The sequence below is a fragment of the Antrostomus carolinensis genome, unplaced genomic scaffold (genome assembly GCF_000700745.2).
Source record: "Antrostomus carolinensis isolate BGI_N321 unplaced genomic scaffold, ASM70074v2 scaffold5577, whole genome shotgun sequence".
Lineage (NCBI taxonomy): Eukaryota > Metazoa > Chordata > Aves > Caprimulgiformes > Caprimulgidae > Antrostomus > Antrostomus carolinensis.
In genome coordinates, this window is record NW_010326581.1 from 294,895 (window position 1) to 320,076 (window position 25,182).

At 35.9% G+C, this 25,182-nt stretch overlaps 1 protein-coding gene across 2 annotated transcripts in view; it reads left to right on the forward strand.

The window, feature by feature from the left end:
- The window catches only part of SOX6 (SRY-box transcription factor 6), a 220,119-nt gene that overhangs the window by 161,040 nt on the left and 33,897 nt on the right, over positions 1 to 25,182 (forward strand). For both annotated transcript variants that reach the window (XM_029085874.1, XM_010171617.1), the window contains exons 9-10: positions 2,191 to 2,371; positions 4,153 to 4,343. In XM_029085874.1, coding sequence (XP_028941707.1) covers positions 2,191 to 2,371; positions 4,153 to 4,343 — 372 coding nt within the window. The remainder of the gene's footprint in view (positions 1 to 2,190; positions 2,372 to 4,152; positions 4,344 to 25,182) is intronic.

Sequence of the window (25,182 nt, forward strand, 5' to 3'; positions counted from 1 at the left end):
GTTAATAAAAAAGAAGCCTTTTCATTCTTATTTTTATTAAGCACACTATTGCATTGAAATTATTAAAGATAAACTGCAAGTGCTTAGTGTGGACAAAGAACAATGGCTAATAAAGAAATTAATTATTAGTATAAGAACACTTTACTAAACTAGTACCTATATGCTGTCTTTGTGAATTTTTACCTTTATAAGACTTGACAGTTTTGATGGTCGTGTATTGCTTAACAAATCCTCTATATTTTCTCTGGTTTTAAGCAGTTTGTATATACTACATGCATTATTTATAGAACTAATGGAATTCTTTTACAGGAGTCAGATCTTTTAAAAAGTAATGATAGTTGTTTTTTTTTTTTTTTCAAGTCAGTGACCAGAACATTTTCCAGCTTTTGAGTTGCCTCGCAGAAATGCGAATGCTTTCCACGAAGTACAAACAAACAGGTTTTGGCAGTGTTTAGAGGTTTTTTTCACATGATAGTATCAGCACTAGGCAGAAAATTATGTAGAAATTGAACATGGTAGCGCAGATTCATTTGTGTACATGCTCAGTACCTAGTCTGGTGAACTTCATAGTCTGAAAGGGACTCTGAACTCTCACAGAAATTTATTTAAGCCACTTGTATCTGTGCAAGGAAACAGCTTTCATGTAAATGTGGCCACAAGGCACAAGAATGGACTATGTCCCTTATACCATTGTGTTTCTGCTTTCACTTTGGACTCTGAACAGGTGTGGACATTTGTGCACACTGCAAGGTCAGGAAGAATAAAAATGTCATGCAGTTTATGAAAACAGTATAATACTGGAGATATTATGGCATTATAAATACCTGTTTGTTACATTTTCCTGTTTAATGCTTTGTGTATGATCAGATGTACTTTGCTAAATCACTGCATGACAGTAAGGAGAATGGAAAAGATGAAATAATGTAGTATATTACTGTATTCTGACATATATTTCTAAGCTTTGAAGTGATCAGTGCAGTGTTTTAAAATATGGACAATATTCTCTCATATTCCAGCATAATTCTGCTTTGGGCATATTTTAAATGAGAGATCTGTCTTACTGGGCTCTTTAATTACAGAAAATCGGTGTTTCACAATTTTCCAAATACTCTGTCTTGCTTAACATGTTAGGCAAAAGGAACAAGCTCAAAGAATGGGAAGAAGGTTACATTGTGAATATCTATCCTGATCAAAGAAATTAATTAATTGAGTCTTCTTCCAAAAGTTAAGGTATTTCTTAGATGGACTTATTCTCCTATAGCACTGAAACAGGATATATGTCAGAGAGAATTTCTTCCGTAATTGCATATGAAAAGTATTAAAAGATATAAAAGTGCTGATACTAGATTTACATGTCCTTAAAAAATATTCCTTGTCTTTATGTAGACAAACATAAAGATTCACTAAATATTGAAGGCAGCAGAAATAACTACAGAATATAAAATTAATTGCAGAAGTATCAAACAAGAAGCAGAGTAGCATTTATGTGAAAAGAATTACTGATTTTCCATAAATCTGTGAAAAATACATGGCACATTTAAATAATAAGATAGTGTAAAATATACAAAATTAAATAGTAGAAAATAAAATTCAGTGAAATTGTTATCTTCTGTTATGGGGGAACAGCATAGATTATTTTACTAAACAAAACAGGCACTCAAAATAAGATTCACGGAATGTAGAAGTTAGCAGCAGCATTAAATGTGGGCCAAAGAACTGTCAGGGTTTTCAAATGATTCTTTCATAGAAGTCCTTCTGATTCCTCAGTTTCTAATGCATTTAAAAATAAGCTACATAACTTATTTTTATAGTGCCAGGAACTTTTCAAATAGAACCAAGGCAAAAGCATTACTGAGCTGCTGGAAATTTTAAATAATTCTTTGTAAATGCCCTAGGTTAATTTAGATCTCTGCTAACGCATTAGGAAATTAAGCTGTAATGTGATCTAATTCAAATTTTAATTTGGCAAAAAGAACAATCCAGCCACATAGTCAATGTAAATAGAAGCATAACACAGAGAAATTAATGAGGTTTCCTTTCGTTGAATCTTAAAGGAGGCAGATAATTAGCTTCTTTTGTTATTATTGTTGGAGAATGTGGTATTGTCTTCGAGGTGTAAAGTAAAGCTGCTTGCAAAATGATGTGTTCATTTGTCTTTTCCTAATAATTATTTACATTAAACTCTTGCAGGATGAAGCAGCCCAGCCACTGAATCTTTCAGCCCGACCCAAAACAGCTGAACCTGTCAAATCTCCAACATCTCCAACACAGAACCTCTTCCCAGCGAGTAAAAGCAGCCCAGTGACAGCGACGAACAAGAGTGGCATCCCCAGCCCGCTCGGTGGATCTCTGGGAAGAGGATCCTCTTTAGGTAACTAATCTGTCCTGGGCAAAGCAGAAAACTGGCAAGCTTTCTATGTGAAATCTTAAGCTTGAGCACACTTATTTCTGAATTAAGGAGATACTTGGGCTTGCATTTCTGTTTAAAATGGAAAAAAAAAAAGCAGGAAAGATATTCAAAGAACTCTTGAATGCTAAGGTTGTACAAGAGTAACCAAAATGATGCAGCGGTGGTATGCATCTACAAGAAATACAGCAAATAAACATATAATGTAAGAAATATGCATACATAAAAGTATATACACATCAGTAAATAGAAATGCATATATAAAAGGTGTAAAGGTTTGTATTAATATCTTCCCCAAAGACATGGGTGACGCAGCACTGGAATAGGCTGCCCAGAGAGGTTGTGGAATCTCCATCTCTGGAGATGTTCAAAACCCACCTGGACACTTTCCTGTGCAGCCTGGCGTAGGGAACATATATGTGCTATAGGCAACCCTGCTTCGGCAGGGGAGTTGGACTAGATGATCTCCTGAGGTCCCTTCCAACCCCCACCATCCTGTGATTCTGTGACATACATTGGGTATATACATGCAAAGGTAACTTTTGAATTTTGACCTCTGGATTAAATAAACAAAAAAATATCTTTGCATGCATTGAGAGCCTGACTAGATGCTAGACATATGCACATAATGGCTCATGTGATTGGTGTACATGCAATGCAAGAGTGTAACATACCTTAAACAAGTTTTTGGTGAACCAAGGTCAGGGAACGTTCTATATCTCAATGGTTTACAGTGAACCAGAATCGAGGCAAGAATGTAATTCCAAATGTGGTTTTCTGCTATTTAGACCAAATATACCGTTAGTTTTACCCAGAACAGCATTCTAAAAGAAATCTAACCCTCTGCATTCTGGGTATTAAGTTCATTTTACCAAGACCATATGCTGAATACAGTCTTTTGTTTGTTTGTTTGTTTTTTTAATGGACAGAAAGGCTTCAGTCCAGCCATTTTATTTTATTATTTGTTCATGTTTTTAGTGTTTGTTCACCCATCTGTCAAGATTTTGTTAATACCTGTGATTGCAAATAGGGAATTTTTGACCTATGTTCGAGATTCTTTAATTAAGAAATAAAGCTTATTAAGTAATGAAACAAAATTTATCTGAAAACTATGTATGAAGACTACCTTAACCAGTCAAGAAACAGAATCAAGAGCTGCAAAATGTAAATGATCAGCCCTAAAGTTCAAATAGTAAATTTTAGCAGTGGCTAAATACTTACTACAGACCACTTATTCACAATCTGGAGCTCAAGTGTACTTGTAAAATATATAGAAACACTTGTGAATAATGAACAGATATGTTACATACATACATTAAATATATAAAAATTGTGATTTGTTCCATTCTCAAAACACTTGGGAACATCATGATCTCTGAAAGGTACTTTCTGCATCTAGCTAGATATTCTACCTGTCAATTTATTTCCATCTATCAGTGTACTATCTAACATTAGAAGGTGGCATATGAGTTTGAAGTCATAGACCATTCCAGACAAACAGCTAGAGAAGATACACCTAAGGTATAAACATTTTTCATGTAAAGTCATAAAAACTTTTCCTCTCAATCCTTAAATATAAAAGAAGCCGGGGAATCATTGCCAAAAATCAGCAAACAAGGTAGGAGCAAGCTCCTCCACCTTTGCAGATGTTAGTTGGGTGCAGCTCTAACAGCAAGAGAACCGAGTGCTTACCCTGGTTTGTAATTTGAATAATTAGCTAAATAAAGTGTGTTCTCTGTTTATAGATATCCTTTCCAGTCTTAATTCACCTGCCCTATTTGGGGACCAGGACACAGTAATGAAAGCCATTCAGGAGGCTCGAAAAATGAGAGAGCAGATCCAAAGGGAGCAGCAGCAGCAACAGCAGCCGCATGGTGTCGATGGAAAATTGCCTTCCATGAATAACATGAGTCTAAACAACTGCAGGAATGAAAAGGTAATGTCTCCCATTGCCACACAGGCTGTCATTCATTCTTTTCCCTGAAAATTTCTTTTCAGAGCTTTTAGCCATCTCTGATTTCACGTTAAATACACTTTGTCACTTCACGGTGCTGTGCTACAAACTTCTGTACGTTTACATGACAGTATTCAAAAAAACCAGACCTGTGCACTCACGTGATTAAGCTGTAAGCATGCACATAACTTGGAAAGTGAGTTGATTGAAGCTACAATTGTTTGTGGTCACTAGATTTTGAATTGTGCTTTTGAGAATGATTGGGCTGATAAATACAGCAAAAAGGCCAGTTATGTACTAACATGGTCAAGTATTACTGCTATTGAATGTAACTGAGTGTGCTTGAGTCTGTGACTCAGGTACAGCAAAGTATTTAGGCTCAAAACAGAGCTTTTGGTTCTTGGTTTCAATGGGAAATTAAGAGATCAGAATTCTTTGTTGAATCTTGGCGATAGTTTCCAAACACTAAAATGAAATGGGGCACTACAGTAAAACAGTAAATAATAGAAAGTGGTGAGAGAACATGACGAGCATTAGACTGAGCAGGACATCACTGGGTTTACAAAATAGCAAGCTAGGATCATATCTGAAAGGCGAGGAAGGGCTTCTATCGCACACACTTTAAGGACCACTCAGAGGACAAAGAATTCTCTTGGAAAATTCTTTGTACGTGTGTTGTCCTGCTCTTCGGCCTTTCCAAAGTCTACAAGATCTGCTCCAAGAGCAGGTCTCTGTGTGTATAACAGAGCCAGTGAACACTGAGTCAGGTAATTGCCTGAGCTATAAGGCAGCCCTTTTGATGAAGAATCCTTCTCTGTTAGCTTCCCTAGAGGTGACTTATGCTGCAAAAAATACTGCACACGAGTTATTTTTCAGCACTGACACAAAACCAGTTATATACCACAATACATATTCCAGTCAACTAGAAGGGGAAAAATATCCCAGTAATCACTGTGGCATTGGGAAATAGGAACAGTTATGATGCAATTTAGTGATGAATGAAAAGAAAACTGACACATTCATTAGCCTATAAAGCAACTAGTGTTTCAGACTATTTGCTGAAAAAAAAATTAAATCAGGTAGCTTTCGATGCCTATAATTCATTAATGAAAATGCTGTGATATATCTGTCTATTAGAGGGTAGATTCTTTCTAGCTTGGGGGAGAGAGGTAAGATTATATTCTACTCCAAAGGCTAACAGGAATTTTTAGTCCAGGTTGATTATAAGACTCAGCAGAATACTAACTGTATCTTAAAATGTGAATTTGATGATCCTGTGTTCTTTTCACAACCCACAAGGGAATACTTGGTGAGTAAGTGGATTGTAGCAAGGCACCAAGAGGCAAAGAAATGTTGTAAACAGAACTATCAAAGTTTCATACATACCTTTTAATCTACATTTTATATATTTGCTTGATAGGTTCTTTACAGTACTCAGAACAAGAGAAAGGCTCAGTGTCTACTAAAAAGATTCGTTAAACTGGTGCCACACAGGACTAACAATGCTTTTACAAATCAAGTTCAGAGGCTAATAAATATTTATTTCTAACAGTGTTAGTTTAAATGTCAGCATTGAAAAACCCATTTAATACAGATTGATAATATGAAAAAATATAGAAATTAATAATGGATCAAGCAGGCCACATTCAGACAACACTTGAATTTTAAAGTCAGTGTTTGTCTTAACTAAGAGGTAGGGTACTAAAGCCCAAGTTATAAAGATAAAATAAATGTCACACCTATCATCAGTATTAAGAGTTTATAAAATTATGCTTATTTAAAAATATATTTTATTTGTTTCACTGGCTTGACATTTAAAAATATCTAATACAGTATGAGGGCTATTAAAAGAATTCTTAACATTTGATTTGACTTTGAAAAATAAGTATAAAATTGGCATCCACTTACTTATCAGGTCTGCTCCCTGAGAATTTTCAGTACCATGTTTATGTCTTGTGTTCGATACAACAAGTTTCTATTTCATCTTTCACCTTTTAAAGCAGAGTCAGTAAATATTTCAGTGAATAATCTAGAATTTCTTTTTCATGCTGGTTACTAGCAATACACAGATTGAGGTACAGCTTCCAGATTGAGGTTATAGATCAGGCAGTCAGAGGAAAAAACCTGTTTTTTACTTGCAAATGTAGCAGAGTCAACTGGAACATTTTAACAAATATAAACATAATTCTCAAATGCCGTCTTTTATGGGGAGACTTTTCAGGGTTGCACTTGCAACTTTTAAAACCTAAGAATAAAACAGCAGCAAGGAAATCTGTTGTTAAATCTCTCAATGCTCTTATGTAATCCTGCTGGGTTTATTTATTGTAGCATGTACTATAGGTGAAACACTAAGGCAGGAAAAAGCTGTAATATGTACTGGTTTTACCTTTTGTATGCTAGTCTGTTAACCTTGCTCTGTAGATGCAAGAAAAGGCAGGGTTTTCAAAAGAATGGGATATAAATCAGGCATTTTAAATGATAATATATCTCTACTCTCTATCCTAAAGAAAGTAAAAGAATTAAGTCAGTCATTAATACTAAGGGAATGTATTTATATTTTATAGCAAGTATAAAATACATTAAAACCAGAAGCGTCCTTTGCACAAACAGAATTCTAGAATACTCTTCTTTCCCCCTTTACCCTCTACCTTTCAATTTTTACATTATGATATATTTCTTTTAATCCTAAAAATGATGGGCAGGATGATCAAAATGGGGGGAAGAGGAATGACAGATCACTTCACTTGGAAAAATATAATTTTGAAATAATTGTATGCCAAGAAGATTGTGTATACTTTCTGTCATAATCCCAGTGAAGCTTTGATAACATAGCTGCAATTTTGGATTGGTTTCTTTTGAAGAATCGGGACCCTGTGTTTTCAGGACCAAATTTTCAGAAATTGGCTTCAGGTAATTAGACTTCTATAAATGAGTAGCTAGAAGCCGGCACCAGAAAAGGATGACAAATTAATTGCCTGCAGCTGGTTTAAAAAAAAAGCTATTGAGTGCTGGTCAGTTACTGGTCTTCAAGTTCAGATAGCTGGTAATAGTTTGTTGTGCAAATGATTGGACTTACAAAATTATGTACATAGCTTCAAAGCCTGGGCTTAGGCCTTTTTGAAAACGTGTCATTTAAATCACAGCTTTGTATTTGGTTAGAGACACAGAATTGAAAATTGCCTCTGTTTGTATTCTGCTGTTCAAAAAAATCGCCTACAAAGCTTTAAAAATGCTCATAGAGATTCACTCATCAGAAAGGCCAAAACAAAAACATGCAGCCCTCTGGCACAGACCAACTTTGTCATTTGCTAAGGCGTTAAGGTTAGGCTGTACTTCTGAGATTACACCATTCTGTGGACAGCTACGATTACGGAGTAATTTCAGTTTGTGTATTGTTGTGGGTTAGGGTAGGGAGGTAAGCAACACGCAGCCACTCGCTCACTCCCCTCCAGTGGGATAGGGGAGAGAATCAGAAGGGTAAAAGTGAGAAAATTCATGGGTTGAGACAGTTAAATGGATAAAGCAAAAGCTGTGTGCACAAGCAAAGCAAGGAATTCATTCACTGCTTTCCATCAGCTAAAACAGAAATAACACAGGGATCTGTGTTATCAGCACTGTTTTGGTCACAAATCCAAAAATCAGCACCATGTGAACTAAAATTATCTCTATCTGAGCCAAAACCAGTGGAGAGCACACAAGGCAAAAAAGTCATTGTAGCAGTGTTGATTTTTTTTCTACTCCACCTGGTGCTGATCAGGTGTAGTCTGAGGAAAAGAAAGAAGTAACCGAGGCAGTGGTTTCACAGAGTGAACAGAAACAGTGGAGAAGGGGAGAGAATTAGGAAAATCAGAATATGGGCTACGGAGCTCTTTCCATCTGATACAAGCAAAAGTAAAATCATACGCAAACTGGCTTTGTTTAGAGGATATGACTTTTTTCCAGTCAAGCCATGTTTACCTTCAACAAAAAAGAGGCCTTAAACCAAATTTGCATTGCTAGAGCTACTTATATTTATTTTAATATTTCAAACTAGCATGATTGCCTAGAAGACTTGCTTTCATTTAAGGCTTTAAATGAACCTGAAAATGCTATATAATTTATAAGATAACTGACATCATTTTTTAAAAGGACCAGATCCTATCTTTTTTGTGCATAAAGCATGAAAACATTGACAAAAACAGTTCAGGAAATCTTTGTAGAAGGAATATAGGCAGAAATGTGTTAATTTCATGGGAGAAAAATATATGAAGTCAAGATAGAACATAAAACCAATTAATAATCACAATATATGTGCTAGACTCAAGGATATACCCCCACCTTCCCATTTACTTACCCATGAAGCATATTCATTGAGATATAAGTGAAAGCAGAATTTAATATAACAGTTTTATGTTTATATTCCATTCCCACTCTTTTGTAGATTTTCAGGCAAGTGTGTATTTGCAGTAGGAAATCAGAATTAGACCCCAAAATAAATTACATGAGTCATTGCCTACTTCCTGGGAATTTGGGTACTTTAGCACCTCTTATAATGAGCCTTTTATTCCTTTCTTATTTCTAAATCGAAGTTTTACAAGTTGAATCCACATCATTTATCCTAATATAGAACACAGTTTGTATGCAAAATGTGTACATTCTTAAAAACATATATTATTTACCCTTGGAGATGTTACAGTCCATTGATCAAATCCATATTTAGGCACTTGGGTTTGACTTGATAAGCCATAACGACCCCTTTGGAGGTGTTACGGTCTGCTGTATTTAGGGACTGTTAAATATGTGGATTATTGACACAACAGAGTGTAACAACTCCTCTGGAGCTGTTACGCTTCATCATTTGTTTGAAGCTCCTGCACATGCGTACAAACTTTGCCTGATAAAAACACTTCAGGAAGTCTTTGTAGGAAAAGTTACTAGTCATGCATAATCTCCTTTTGGCTGCCTACAGCCCTGCAGTGACTCCATCGTTGTATCGCTCTCTCCTGAACGCGGGCAGTACTGGATTATGTTGCCAACAGGTTTTTACCAGCTTTTTTCTCTCCGTACGTTCAGTATTACAGACAGAACAACTGCAGAGGTAGGAGTCACACTGTCTTTTCTGCAAGTGCAGAATATTTCTCAGACAATCACCAAGAGAAGCACCTTGTTATTAGACGTTTCTCAGCTCAGTTTAAAAAAAAAAGAGGCACATAGTTAAGAAAATACTTTTTCAGTACATCCTTAGCTTTTCTCCTTTTACCGAAAGTAGTGATGACCAGCCTTAAACTTAGAACATGAATAAATTGGTCATAAGGGCCTTGTGGATTTTTATAAACCTTTATGAATAAGTGATTTAGATTTGCAGGACAGATTTATTCTCCTTTTATCTTTTAGAAAAAGCTCCTTGTATTTCCTTTTTTCCTTTAGTTTCTTATAGAAGAACATTAATAACTAGTAAATAAGAGGTCAGTGCTTATATTTCGATCTGCAGGGGGACGTAACAGAAACTGTTCATTTGAATCACTTGCATTTTCAATTGAATCCTTATTTCCTTGGTTAAATCTTAGTTCTACTTGTAATTAAAGGGCAAATACCTCATAAATAGGCCAAAAAATGGATAGCAGTAACAGCAGCAAATGACTAGTTTTGCACAGTTATTGCTTTTATCATGGCATTGTCTTGATAGCCGTTGTACCAAGTTCTGTTCTCACTGCATCTTAAGGAAGGTCTTGCCCCATACAGCTTACACTTAGATATAATTTAATTTAAGTTTAAATATATATATTTATATTCTATAATAGAAATTCTGGAACTGTATAGAGAGAAACAAGGCACTGATATACTTAAAGAACTGTTAGTGTGGTCTCACTTTCTTGCAGGAATATAGACAATTTATTCAACTCAGTGGGAGTGTATTCCATCTGTCTAATGAAGGATCTGATTTCCACAAAGAGACACTGCAACTGGGAATCTGTTTTTCCTGAATATGTCATTCTGCTCAGTTGACAAACCTTTCCTTGGGGAGTTTCTGAGACGTAGAAGGACACATTGCACAGAGACAACCTCTTTACAATTCCATCATTTCATAACAGATAAATGACTTTTCTAAATTAAATGCCTCAGAATACGGAAAAGTTTCAAATACAGATCCCAGCAGTCCACATAATTCTTACAAAACAGATGTGAATTTGGCCAATTTAGTAATCTGCTTGTGGCTATACATAGCATATGTAAGCAATGGGGTTTTTTTTTATTATTTTGAGTGTTCAAAGTTAAATTCCTAAAATTATACAATACTGAGCAGCAGTATTTTAGTCTAAAAAACCTTTACTTAAAAAAAAAAAAAAAAAATTGTTCCAAATTTTTTTGAAACTGCAATAATTTTGCAATTTCCTTTTTAGGCATTATTTTTTAGTCTTTTGCTATATAAAAAATGTGCCTTCATTTTATATCAACTAATATTTCCTTAATAATTTTGAAAGAAAAATAGTGACTCAAGTAAAAAAATTTCTAAAGTAGGTGCAGTGCAGGAGCGAGCCTGAGTCCCACTGAACTAGCTCTGAAAATTTTACCCCAAGGCAGACAAGCAGATTTGTGACTTCATATACAGTAACAGTCTATTTTCAGTGAAATTCAGCAGTTTTGTATCCTTCTCCAGCACTTCTTACGATAATTTGGACAATTCAGAATTTCAGCTGATGTAATACTGCCCCCTTTTATTAGAACTGGAAAACATGCTGGACTTCAAACATTTATTTTTGTAGCTGGAGAAATTCTGTTTATTTATGCTGTTGTTTCCAATATTTGAAATTGCATGACAGCATAAGATAAATCATGAAATCAGTATAAATTTATAACAGTGAACGGGTGGGAAAAAGTAATGAGTCCAAGCAACATTTTTGCAGGGTGCATTGTGTGTGTTATGACTGGATTTCCTAGGTGGCATATCACTCCAGGGAATTCCCTGGTATTTTTTCAAGAAGTTCAAGGTGTTGATGATTTTTGCTTTTGTATTAATGTCTTTGTCATATGTGCTTGCATTGGTTTTCTAAATCAGTGTATTTAAAGGATAACAATGGGGCACAGCGAGCATTGTCTTTTTAAATTTTTTTCTTTCTTTTTTTCTTTCTGTTGTAAGGTCTGATCGGGAATCGGATGCATCTTTAAATAGATGAACAATTTTAATATCTCTCAGACACAGAGAAGTGTTGCAGTGAATTTATCTTTACAAGTAGAACTTTAAAATGTAGTTTGAATTCAAGCTCAAAGTAGAGCATTTTTGGAAAAAAAAAAAAAAAAAAAAAAAAGCCTGAGTCTCCAACCGTATCTTTTAAAGATAAATTTTTCCATTATAAACAAACAAGGAAAAAAAGAAATCTGACTTTCAATACAACCCTGAAGCCTCTACTTTATCACTAGCTTTTATAAATACCACATGAAATAAAATCAGCTTAGAAATGGTACCTGTACTTAAAGAAATGTTTTATCTGATCTCTGTGTTTTAGTGAGGAAGGTGATGGAAGTTGTAACTGCACATGCACAGAGGGGTCAAATACAGACATAACACTGGTACTCAGGTTGTAAGAGTTATGGGAGGAAAATACCATTGCTAACATTAGCCTCTGTAGAAGAACACAGCTCCATTATCAAGGCCAGGTTTATAATGGGAACCAGGTGCAGAAGGCTGTGGGTATGAAATCTTGTCAAGTCTGTTCCTCAAACTCAAGAGATAGAAATATTAAAGCTGCTCATGAAATGTTAACTGTCTGTCTGTACATATGATTCAGCCTTTAATTGCTCAAATACTACTATTTACACCTAAAGTCATAATCATGCCTACCAGTATACCTACTGATTATTTTTTTCCAGCTTTACTGTTTATGCTCTGTGTAGAAGACATACAGATAATGTATTTGGAATTTACACATTAAAAATGCACCTTCACTGAAACCGCGGAACTGGCAGTGAAATGACAAAAAGAAACAGTGCATAGTCTCTGGCATATGTAGGTGATCTAAATGTACAGATAAGTTAGTTTTGGCACCAGCTTACTATGGATCCAGTTTTGCACCTATGGGAGAATTTGCTGTGTAGACCTTTGTTTTTCAGCATTTTGCTCGATTGCCTTACTTTCCAAAATTGGCTTGAAAACGTTGGTAGTTTGTGCATTTCTGTTCCAATATATTAGATGTGCAGTTAAATGCTTAGTCCCTCAAATTATGTAGAGGCCAGTTAAAATAAAATCAAAATTATTTGTCTGTTGATTAAATTATCAAAATCAATTAATTAAATGAAAAATATACAGTCTTTTCAAGTAGAAATCATGGAAAATTTATTGGACCATAAATTAAAAAAAAGTTTGACCAGTCCAATAATGATGTACATATGTAAGAAATTAAAAGAAAATGCACCTAAAGAACCTATATGAAACATTATTATTTTAATAAATACATACACATATATATACTAGTGTTTACATATATACATACACTATATAGGGAAGAAACTTCCCATATTAGGTGAACATTTAACATTTTTCATGCTCCCAGTTCAGTCACAAGAGCACTTGGCAATAAAATATTATTTTCAGGAAAGAAACTAGCACACTTTTTTGGTATTAATAGCTATTTTTGCATTTGAATAGTGGCTACTACAGTTTTTGCCACTACCTATGCTTAATAGTATGCTTGTATGGTCACTGAACACAACTATGGTTTTTTTTTTTCTGTTGTCAGGGCTACTTGAAGGAGTTGCTTAGCTGCAGGTTTTAGACTTCATTAATAAAGATAATATAATAAAAAAGGGGATTTGCCCCCTTTCTTTTATTGTCTTTCCAGCTCAAGAAAAAATGACAAATACTGTGCTTTTTCACTCGCATGGAGTGTTACCTATGAAAAGGATAAAAGCTTTGCTCTGTTTTGGTCTTCTCCCTTAAATCTTGGAGCAACAGAAAATCCCAGAGGAACAGAATTAGATTAAAATGGGTCCCAAGAGTGAATGTTGAAAAATTTGCACAAACCAGCAAGGACAATTTTTCCCAAAGGATGATGTTCTGCCATAAAGGCTAGTGTCTTTGTGATGACTGTAACAGCATAATGATTGTATCTCCTTACATACAATACATCTCCCAGGCTACTCAGGAGACTTTGCAAATGTATGCTGAAGTATATTCCTTGTTTTTATTGTGCTTCTCCACTAAACAATAAGGATACGTTGAAAATTATTGTTCAAACATAAATTTGCTAGGACAGGAATGTATTCATTGATTTAAATTATGGGTCAGAATGGCAGCTGCACAATCCTATCATATCACTTCTTCAGTTGTCCTGAGAACTACAGAATACATTTGCATATTTTTTTCACACTTAGATACAAGCAGAGACATCCACAAAAGTTAACTGCAGTTTGTTTCCAGGCTCTGTGTATTCCTCCAAGTAAATTCACAACACCAAATGCATTGCCAATATAATTCTCTTAACTGCAGTGGATTAAGTACAGTAAGGATAAACTGGGATTACTTTCTCTGATACTTCATTACTTTCTAAAATTAAAAATGTCTCCTGTTTCTCAGGTATCATTAGGCTGCATCAATAGGTATGATAAATTGAAATACACTCCCTGTTGTTGAAGGATATTTACTTAGCTGCCTGTTTGTGGGATTATATGCTACTTTGTGCTGACTTAATTGTTTTGTTTCAAACAAAAGTGTGAGCGTGCTAGCAGGTAAAATTGTCTTCCCTTATCTCAGGAAAAAACTTGAGCGAATAATGCAAAACAGTATTTGCAAATGTTTGTTTGAAGTCTGATTAATGGAGTTTGACCATGCTTGTTCCTTCTTTTGTTTTCTTTTCACAAATATTCATGCAAACAGATTTTTATTTCCATGGGTGCATTTGCATATGAACATTTGTGCACAATTAGGCATTTGCTATTTATGCTCAAATTGCTCACCCCGTTTGTAAGAAATGGAGGCTTTGATGCAGCACCCACTTCAAACTCCATGCTGACCAAATGAGGAATGCAGTATCAAGGAACTCTTCCAGCCCCTGATACAGTGTCAATTCTAATTATAGATCTTTACAGCAACTCTGTGAACTCTGCAGGAATTTAATCTAGGGATCCTGCAGGCCTTGCTGCACTATGCCTTTCCACTGCCATCTTTTTCCTACCAAAGGTATGCCAGAGCAAAATTCAGTTTTTCTGTGGTGTTGAAGCTAATGGATGCAGGAGTTGATAGATAGAAGTAAAGGCTTTCAACTATCTGGGAGGCCTTTTGGCTGAGAGAATTCCCAGTTGCTTTTTTCAGGTAATTTAAGGCAATGTTGCAATACTTATCACTGAGTCAGGCACTGAAAACAATATAATTTGTCTTAGGTGACCAACTACAGCATAAATCACAAGCAGCAAACTGTTAAGCATTTCAAGTGCATAGTTCACACATAACTCAAAAGTTTGATTGTTAGAACACTGACGTGTTATTCGTACATGTATAGAAATTGCTCATCCTCCAGGGGTAGTTTGAAAAAATAAGAAAGACTATATTTGTTGGATAAATTGTTCACTGCACATAGCTTGTCCATCTGTAGTCACATAATACTAACTCCATAAACAGGTCTATCTCAATTGGAAATGTGTAACAGGGCAATAAATGATATTCAACATCAGATTACATGTACTAAAATAATGTTCAAGTCATAGTAAGCTGTTATAACACTACTTAAAACCTAAAGTATGCCTAACCCACAAGCTGAAATTGCCCAGCTTACATCCTGAAAATCTACAGACAACATTAATTTCCCAGTATTTCACTTTTATGCCTGTGGCCTCTAACATGTTGCAAGTGCTTCTCTAAGAAAGGCTGGAAAAACATATCAAGTTTCTGTTCTCTTCCACTTGCTGACATTCATTAACTGAGGGAGAACACCGAGACAAGGTTTTGGAAAGATCTCCTCCTCACCCGTTCCAAAGCAATTTATTAAACAGCCAGTAAGAGAAGTGGACACTTGTGGTTTAATGTCAAACCCGTGTTGATCAGTAGCTGGGTGCATGCTTTCACTGTTATCTTGCCAAAGGCTTCTTGAGATACCAGGCAATGGATGCATCCTTACCTCATTGCCATTTTTTTTGCATCCTTGAATTCAATTGCTAAGTGACAATTTCATTATATGGCTCCTATTCAGATGAACTGTCTTTTTAGGTACCTATAGATTCTTGCTTAGTGCATCCTTCTTTTCCACACTGGTTCCCTTCCATTTCTAAAGCAGAGGAATACTCTTTGCTCTCTTCTGGATGCCAGTACAAATAGAAGTCATCACTGGGAGGATGTGCATTAGAACTGTACACAAAGTGAGTCACTGACACATCACGTACTGTAAAACTTCCTGGTCTGTCAAGGGTTCAGCACATTGCAAAAACTTATTCCTCTCTTCCTTCCAAGAGATTCCCCTTGATGATCAAGGGATTACCTGCATGACCTTTGCATGACTCCTGTGTTTTATTCTTCAGTATCACACTAAAAATCACACTACATCACAACAAATGTATCATTGATGAAGTGTATGTCAACTCTTTGTTTCCTTTCAGAACAACACAAAACTTATAAATACAAGGAAGATCTTTTCCTGCAAAGTTTTTCTCCAGCCTTCTTTCACCCAAGGTTTATTTTTTCTCTTTCTTTGCAAGGAATAGGCTGAGTTAATATTCATGGTTATAGATTGACATGATATAGACCAGGATACTTATCAGTCCTCTGCACTAAATAGCGCGCTCTGCTATGTAGGATTTCCACGCCATTCAGTGCAAAAGCCGTCTGTAGTTTATCAGTGTATACTCACTGCTATGGATAGGCAAAAGTAATGAGCTGCACTATGGAAATTTGTAGTGAATGTTTGAGTTACAAGGGAAGGAGATAAAGTGTACTACTTGCTTGGTTTATCAAGTGACTTCCCTTTATCTCCATCCATGCCATGTTACTGTAGCTACCTGGGAATGTGTGTTATGAGAACATAAAGAATCCAGTTAAAAGGGTAAAAAAGCACCCACTTTCCTGTCCATGACCTTATTTAAGTTTTCCTAATGTAAAGCATTTACTATGTTAAGGATGGATTTCAGTACATGTGCCTGTCTGAATCAGGACCCATATTGTCAATTCATCCTTGAACTGTTCTGAGATTCCACTGCTGAAGTATTAGGAATGTGGTGCAGACCGTGGTTTAGGTAGTGGAAGTCTTTATCATTCTTTTATCATGAGAGAGAGGGAAATTTTCTTGGATTGTTTGTAATGATCTGCTATCTCAGGTCTCCTTTCCTTTTTTCCCTGCTGCTGTTCTTCTCTGCTGCTTACCCTCACTGTGCTTTTGCTGGGACTCTTCTAGTGTCTCATGAAAACAAGATCCTCATACTGCTGTTGTGTGTCACATCGTAACTAATTAATAGAACAGCACACAATTTCCACAGTAGAACTCCCCCTAACATCTTACAAGGTGAAAAGTTAATATTATTTCACATAGTGGGTAGGTTCTCTATACAGCTGCATTCTTGTTGCTAAATCTGACTTGGATATGAATTCACAACTAAACTAAACATGGAACATTTTCCATAAGCAAAATACAGTTTGTCATATTTTTAATTGCTTGATGGTAGCAAAGGAATAGAGCTAAAATGCAAAACTGCATTATAAGTTGATCAGTCTCATTATTATTTTTCTTTAATATTTCTATTTTGTTAGTGGTGAAAGAACTCATTTAGGATCAGACCCTTTTAGGCTGTGCTTTGAATCAAACTAAAGCAGGTATAGTTCCCGAGATGAAGAGCTATCTAGGTTCCATACACTGCCCCTCCAGTGCAAAGAGGTTCTGAGCAACCTCGGCTGCAGCTCACTGCACCCTCAAGAACATAACTATTTGAGCAACTCTGCTGTAAAAGCAGCAAAACATGACTTTTGAAACAAAAAGTCCCCCCTCCCCTGTTATTAAATGGGAACATTTCACTGTTTGAGTTTTCAGCATGACATCATAAATAACTGAATCAGAAGATTTAAAGGATTGTGGACTGTTTGTGTTGGGAACCGGTAGGTTGGAGGGTGAGGGATGGGACAGAGCTTCACGCTGCGTACAGTGTCTGTGAAACTGCACTTTGAATGTAACACAGAGTAGGAAATAAGAGTAAGGGAGAGCACAGATAGGAATATGAAGGTCTGTAGCTTCAACAGTGGCTATACAACCAGATAGCTCCAGAGTATATAGTTCTTTTCTTCCTTTTGGCATCTTCTCTTTCAGTTCTCCCAATATATATTAATTTGAAATTCCTCTTATGTCTCTGTTTCTAAACCCTAAGAAACAACAAACCTGAGCCTTGCTGTTTGCATTCTTCTGATATCAAAGACTTCTATCCCACTGGGGCCCTTAGCCATAGGAGAGGTTTGAGGGAGGGGGAAGAGATATTTTTCCTCCTTCCTAGCTACTCTACCAGATTGGAGGGCAGGGAGGGAGGAGGGAGCAGAGAGTAGATTTGAATGTTCAAAATGGAGGCTGGGATGCGACTGATGCCTGAGCCCACCATACTGCTGCTTATCACTGCTTCTCTGAGCTGATGTGGGTGGAGGTTGGTACCTGACGATGCAGAGTAACCATCCTCTCAGGGAGACAGGTAGAGACTTGGTCAGCCTGTTTTTGCAGAAGTCCACACCCTAGAGATATCTTGTCTGATATAGCAAGCAGTAGAAGGATATTTTTCTTTATGTTTAAAGTCTGTGTTACAGATTTACAGGAAGTATTTATTTATTCTTCAAATTAGCTGAGCAGGAGAATTAGCTAAACAGAGATGGATTTAGAGATCAGCACAATGCAGCAAGATTAAAAAACCCTTTCCATCTGAATTAATGAATTTCAGACTGCTTTTCATAAACCAGTTTTTCAGAAGTCATCTGTGAAGCCTTGTATAAAGAATTTTTAAAGGTAACTTAATGGGATGTAGAAAAGGTTTAAAATTATCTACTGGGGCTGTTGCAGGAGATATTAAATATTGATTTATCTTGGAGTAAGAATCATACTAAAGAGTGAGGCTTGTAGTCAGATCAATTTATCTGGAATACAAACTGTATGGCTGTATTTAGTACAATGTCAACATGAATATTAAACAAGTAGATGTGAAAGGTTGAGCATTTAATCTAAATCAATCGGCTCTCCAAATCTTCAATTAAAAAAAAAAAATCTTAACAGTTCAAACTGAACTGCTTATAAATGTTTCAGGTGGTTTATATTAAAAAATGCTTCGTTTAGTCAGTAATACTATATCATAACCCTCTCCTGTGCATCTTGTTGCAACTAGGAACAAAAATCCACAGTCCAAGGCCTTCCAAATCTTAAGTTTTTAATACTTTAGACTCTCTTGAAAACCTAGTGTAAATCATTCAAGTAATCTGGCAAATAACGCTGTAAGCAATTTTCTGCTACTTGCCACTGCTACTGCACTGCCAAGCTTTTGGTCATAATGTAAAAGTTGGCTCAGATTGTACTTAACCAACTAAAACTGATTATGTTCCCTTTTCAGACATAAATAGATACCAGCATGCCAACTAGTGGTACTGGCTAAAATATTTTTCAGTATGTATAAGTGTATATAGGTCTCCAGTCGGAAATCCTTTATCCAAATGTGACATCAAAACAGTACGTCTCAGATAATTCAAGTGTTACATTTGCTTTTGTTTGTACTGTTTTCTTTAAACATATTCATTAGACAAGAGCAGAGCCTTTAATGTTCCATGACTGAAGAATCCATCAAACAGATTAACGGCAGAGGCAGTGTGGCATAACAGCCAGTGGACTGGCCTAATGTTCAGAAGTCCTGAGTTCAGTTCTCAGCTTAATCATTGACTTTCTAGGGAACCAGAAGATAAGAATTTCCCCTCTCTGCACCTAGAGATACTGTTACCAATCTCTTTTTAGAAATTATTTGGGTACTACTAATGTGCAGAGACAGGTATTACAATAGTCTATGTGTATAATAGTAAAAAGCTCCAGAATACTGATTGCTCTCTCAGGACATTATTATTCTCTTTCCTGTAAGACATGGCTAGAAAATATGACCACAGTTATCAAGTATACAAAGAAGTAAGGAAGGGGTGAGACAGTAAATTCCCTCTTACTCACAGATTGTATTTGTCCACAGAGCAGCAAAAATCTTCCACTATAATGAGGTGCTGGAATGCTCCTTCAGTGAATCACATGAACTTTTCCATCTATGTCATCTAGAGTAGATGAATGAGGGTAGGGGAAAAGAGAGAAAAAGTTAATTTTAAATGCAGAGAGATGTAGTAGCACCCAGTCTATGCTTATGCTGAAAAGGAGGTCAAAAATAGGTCTCAAGTGGGACATAAGTGGCTTATATGCTCTGTGGGTGAAACCACTACTTTTGAAACTCCTATTCAAGATTGGTTGTTAAGGTATAAAAGCATTTTCTAAACTGCCATTGTTGCATTGAGCTGAAGAGTACTTTAATGGGTATCTTATGTGGGAAATTTGAAACAAGCTTTTCATGATAAAAACAAAACAAGGTTTATAAAATCATCCTACTTTAAATGAAAAGCTAGAGAATGGATTTTTGCCAGTAGCATTAGCTATAGATGCCTAGCAGTTTTGTCTTTGTATATTGCAGCAGTAAAACCACATAATTTTTTCAGCCTGTAGGTATTCATTTTGCATTTAAGATGGTTTCAGGTGTAAGGGTTCCTGGATTCTGCATGAAAAAAATGCAAAGCCTTCAGTTACCCTTTTAAAGTACCCTCTCTATTGCATTATTTTGATTCACACTTCCTGCATGGAAGAGTTACTCCTTCCAAGAGATGTAAATCTTTCCCAGTTTCCAGGAAGTACGTATTTGCCTGCATTTGCATGTCACGCGTAGCAAGTGGAACCTTTATTCTACTTTATCCATTGCTTTTTGTTTGTTTGTTTTGATGAATTTATAGTGTTCATAAATCCAGCTTGGGCTGCTCTTTCCTTGAGTACAAATTTTTAAAACATAAATTTTAAGCAACTTAGTTCTGATTGTATTAGAAAGATAAGTAAGTAAATATAGCAATTTCAGCTGAGTTGTTCCTTTGCCTTCAGCTAGGACGTCATTAATGCAAGGTCTTGTCTGCTTGCATAGATCCTTACAGAATTGTGTTCTTGGCTTTCTGTTGTTTTATTTCTAAACAAGAATAATTCTTCATACCAGGCCTTCAATCTATCTGTCTGAAAGGGAAAAAGAAGTAACCAATAAGGAGACAGCATGTTTTTCAGCCTGGAATGCAGCTGTTTAACTTTTATTCTCAGATTCAGTGTAAACATATGAGGACTACACACTTTGGCCCTGATTCAGTGAAGTGCATTAGTCCATTCTTAATATAAGCACATAAGTATTCCCCTGGAGTTAAGTCCTTGAGGCTTCAGTTGGACTGAAGTGAAAGTACTCAGCACCTTACAAGGTTAAAACCTGTATGAGGCTGCAAGAATTTGCAACTCACTGTTTTGTTTGGGGTTTTTTGTTCCTGTTGAATGAAGATTAAAGACAGGAGATAGTTGAGGGGTACATCTATATTATCACAGGCATTACGTACATCATACTTGATATTGTAATCTTGCCTTCCTGACATAAACAGTAAGCAGCACATTTTCCTGAGTCTGAAATAATCAGAGAAAAACATGGCAGTGATGGGGGTACGAGAGGCAAAACAGTGCATAATGATGTTGTTATCATTGTTCCATTGTCACCCATCCTCATTCTTCAGTGATGTTTCTTTTCTTGCTGAACATAACAAAAAAGGCCTCAGTACAAACAGAGTAATATATAAGCAGCAATCATAAAATGCAACCTTGAAAAGTATATTTAAAATGCTACAAAATTAAAAAAACCCAGCTTGATAAGTACAGAAAAGGCCTGCTTAATCCATATGTGCATGGTATGCAATTATATATTTACATCCAGCACAAGGCAGGGCATATACCTGAAAACAGTAGCATTTGGTGGGATTTTGTTAACTGCCTTGATTGCATTTCTAATTCTAAACATGAATATGAACATTTAAGCCCAAGTGTCTTTTGCATCACCAATTTAAATTACTTCAGGTGTCTTCCTGAAAATGGGATGGAACAGCCGTGTCTAGAAGCCTGCATTGCTTATAGAGGTAAACAAAAGGGGTCGGTACCCCCAGTGACTCATTCAGGGTATCTGGATTAGATATCTCTACTTCCAAAGCCCTGGAGCTACCGGAATCCATACTAACAGTACACAACGCTATTCATGTCCAAAGATTGCTGTAATAAAATGCACAAAACTCAGATTCAGACTTTCCCTGAAGTTTAGTTCTTTAATTGTAAAAATACTTGCAAATAGAGTATTTGAAATACATGCTTTTAAACCTTTATAACTACTACCCATATGTAAAGTAGGAAAAGTGTATTTATTGCTATTTGGTAATTTTATCATGTTTTTTTTCCAGTATTGTTTGATCATGTCACAGTATCTCACATGTGCCTATCATAAGGCACAGATGAAATGGTGGAATGAAAGTGTCTATGAGAACATCACCTGTCTTACTCTTAGCTTTTACAAGTTTAAAATCAAACATATGTATGTGTCTGCTTGCATGTGCTTACATTTCCATATTGTTCATAAAAAGATCATTTTGCTTCTCAAGATGTTTGACCAGTGGCATGTGTGTATGTCTGTGTGTGTGTGTTCTGGATTTTTTAAAACCTCTCTTTTCCCAACTTTGTGAGGAGGGCAGCTGAATTTGCTTTGTGCTGTTGAGGTTTGCAGAACACCGCAAAGAAATTGAAATTGGTGACTTCTTTTCTGCCTTTTTTTTTTCCATTCCAAAAAAATTGTTGTGCTGAACCTAGAATAGTTTTGCTGGTTGTTATACTGCTGTGGCTTCTTGCTAAAGCTGTGTTTTGAGCCTGGAATATATTACTAAATGATTAAGAGAAAAGGAGATTCACAGTTTTCAGGCTAGTAACCAGATCTCTGATCTTCTAAATTCTATGCTGATTATAATGCATGACAATACTTTTAATGAAATTTAGTCACAAACAGAAAAGTTTTGGAAAGCATGCAGATATACATACAGAATTGTGGCATTGTCTAAATTTGGTAAAAGTATTTCTGTACACTTTTATGGCATTTCAGTGTCTCCATTTTTAAATACTTGGTGAAAGTGAGGCCATAACTGACAAGGTCGAACCAGCTGCTAAATTAAACTTTGTATACCTTTTGTATACCTTTGTATACTATTATTCCCCTGTAGTATTTAGTCTTCTAGGAAAAAACCCTTTTGTTTTACCATGTCCTTATGCATTTCTTCTTGTAACTCAAGTGTTAGAAATGTGAACGACCATTCTGAAGATCCAAGAGTAGCTATTGAATTGCTTCCATTAGTTACTTTACAGGACAGAAAAAAACCCCAGTCCTGATATTTCCTAGTAGAAGTGTATGTCAATTGTAATTTGTGTTTTATTTTTTTTCTGTCTCTCAAAAATGCGTGTGTACGTGTTTAGTTAAAAGAAAATGTGTTTTTTTAAATTGTTGCATTCACATTCTTTCTGATTACAAGGTAAATAGATTTGGTCTGTACCATTTACCAGTTCTCCCTTAAATCTAGTGTGCAATACCTGATGTTATAAAAGAAAATTAACTTCTCTCCCTAGAAGGTTCCCAGTTAATCATCTGTGGATGTTGGTCAGGAGGGAAAGGAGCAGCAGAGAGAACAAGGGAATTTCTCTTTGACCCCGACAGTTGAACAGCTTACACTCTGGAACATGAGATTTGATTATCTTAGCATGTGTTACTACAAATGTTATTAACAGTCATAAAATCCTCCAGCTCTTTTAAAAACAAGTGACAACCCAAGCTTTGGACTCTTTCTGACCTCTAGTGAATTCTACAGCCGTATTATGCAGAGTGTAAACTGGTAACTCCTTTTGTTTGCTTTTCATTTACCAGCTGTTAATTTAATTGATTGTCCCTTTGTTTTTCAAGGACTGATGACTTCTCATCAGTCTAAGGTGGAATTCCACAGTTTGTGTGATTATTTTTCTTTTTTTAAATCTTTACCTTTTAGTTGATGTGTAATTTTACTGTCTGAATTAGCTGCTGAAACAAAGAGTTAATCAGAAAGTTCTCAGATACTGCCATGCATCATGCCTTTGTGCATGAATAAAAAGTTGGAAACCGCATGAAAGCAGTAGTTGGGTTACCACACAACTGGATATGCTTAAGTCTGAACGCTTCATAACTCTAACTACTGGGGAGTTGCAAACTTATAAATAACCTTGCAATTGGTTAAAACCATATTAAAACCATATGAACAAAGACGTAAAGCATTTGGTTAAGGGGGCTCAGTAAGTGCAGTAATCCTGTTGAAAGTAATCTAACCAGGGCAGATCCATGGCTTAGGAGTGCCTGCACGTGTGGCAATAGTTATGGGTATGTCAATACTTCATGTGTAGGAGGGCATAATATCCTACTTAGGTGGAAACATTTGCTATATTGTTCTTCTTTTTTTTCTTTTTAAGAATATTTTAAAATTCATACAGTTATTTTTAAAGGCAATCTTCAATGCACTGAAGTCTATTAACTTATTAGCATGTGCTGAATGCTCCCAATAATCAGGGAATTCATCTAAATCCTTCTTATTTTTGTTCAGAGATCAAGATGGCTACTGTTCACACTAACCAGAGGCTCTAGAAATTCTGATCCTTAAAATCAGACTTCCAAAATAATTAGCTAAAGAGAGTATTTACAAGTAGGCTTGTTTAGTTGTGCATTTATTTATCTGATTTATTTTTGTCTTTATCACTCCAGTTTCAAACTTGTTTCTAGACATTTTAAATTTTTGTGAAATTGCAATTCTCAATTTTGAATCCAGAACCTGGGTCTTAAAAGAAGAAAGTCCCTTATCATGCCAAGCACTAGGAAACTCTATTACTGAACAACTTGGAGTATTTTCTGCTTGTGAGGGTCTTGCATGTGTCACATTGGCACATGGAAGCCAGCTGAAGCTTGCTGGTTAGCCAGTGATATTTTAGTGTAAATTTCCTGTTATCTGCTTTTAATCTCTTCCCTTTCAGTTATGCTTTAAGATGGAAGAATATATTTTTTAAAAGATCTAATGGCTTATCTCTCTCCACATCTCTTCAAGTAAGGTGTTTGCTTTGAGGCAATAGAATGTAACACAGATTTGTAGTCTGTGTCAGGGATGCTAGTCCATGCTGTATGTTTAGCATACAAAGATAGTACTGGAACAGTTTATGAACAATACAGGGGCCTTCAAAAACTGAAAACAGCAGAATATTGGGGTGAAAATTCACTGAACTGTCCCTCTGGTTCCTGAGATCATTGAATTCAGGTATTTCACTTACATAGTAAAGTAACGTCAGGTTGTATGAACATCCTAGAACTCAGCATCTCCTTCAGTTTGTAACCTGTAAATCAGTGGCTGGAAAAGATATGCTTTGTATCTTGGAATATCTTAGAATATCAGCATTCCTACAGTAAGTTTGCCTCCTTTGCTAATTTAATTTCTCCAGTCTCTTGGAGCAACTGCCACTGCTATGATGTTGAAAACAAGTTCTAGATATTCACCACAGTTCTGAAAAACCAAAGGCCTTGCTTGTAATTGTAACAATAATGCCACTATTGTGTTTATCTACTTTGCCATCCAAAGAATTCCAGCAGTTGCATGCCTGCACACCAGTAGGATGATTGACATTATTGTAATAAGGTTAATGTTTAAACTTCCCACCCTTAATAACTAAAATATCCAGAGATAAGGCTGAAAGTCAATTTGTAATTATTCCTG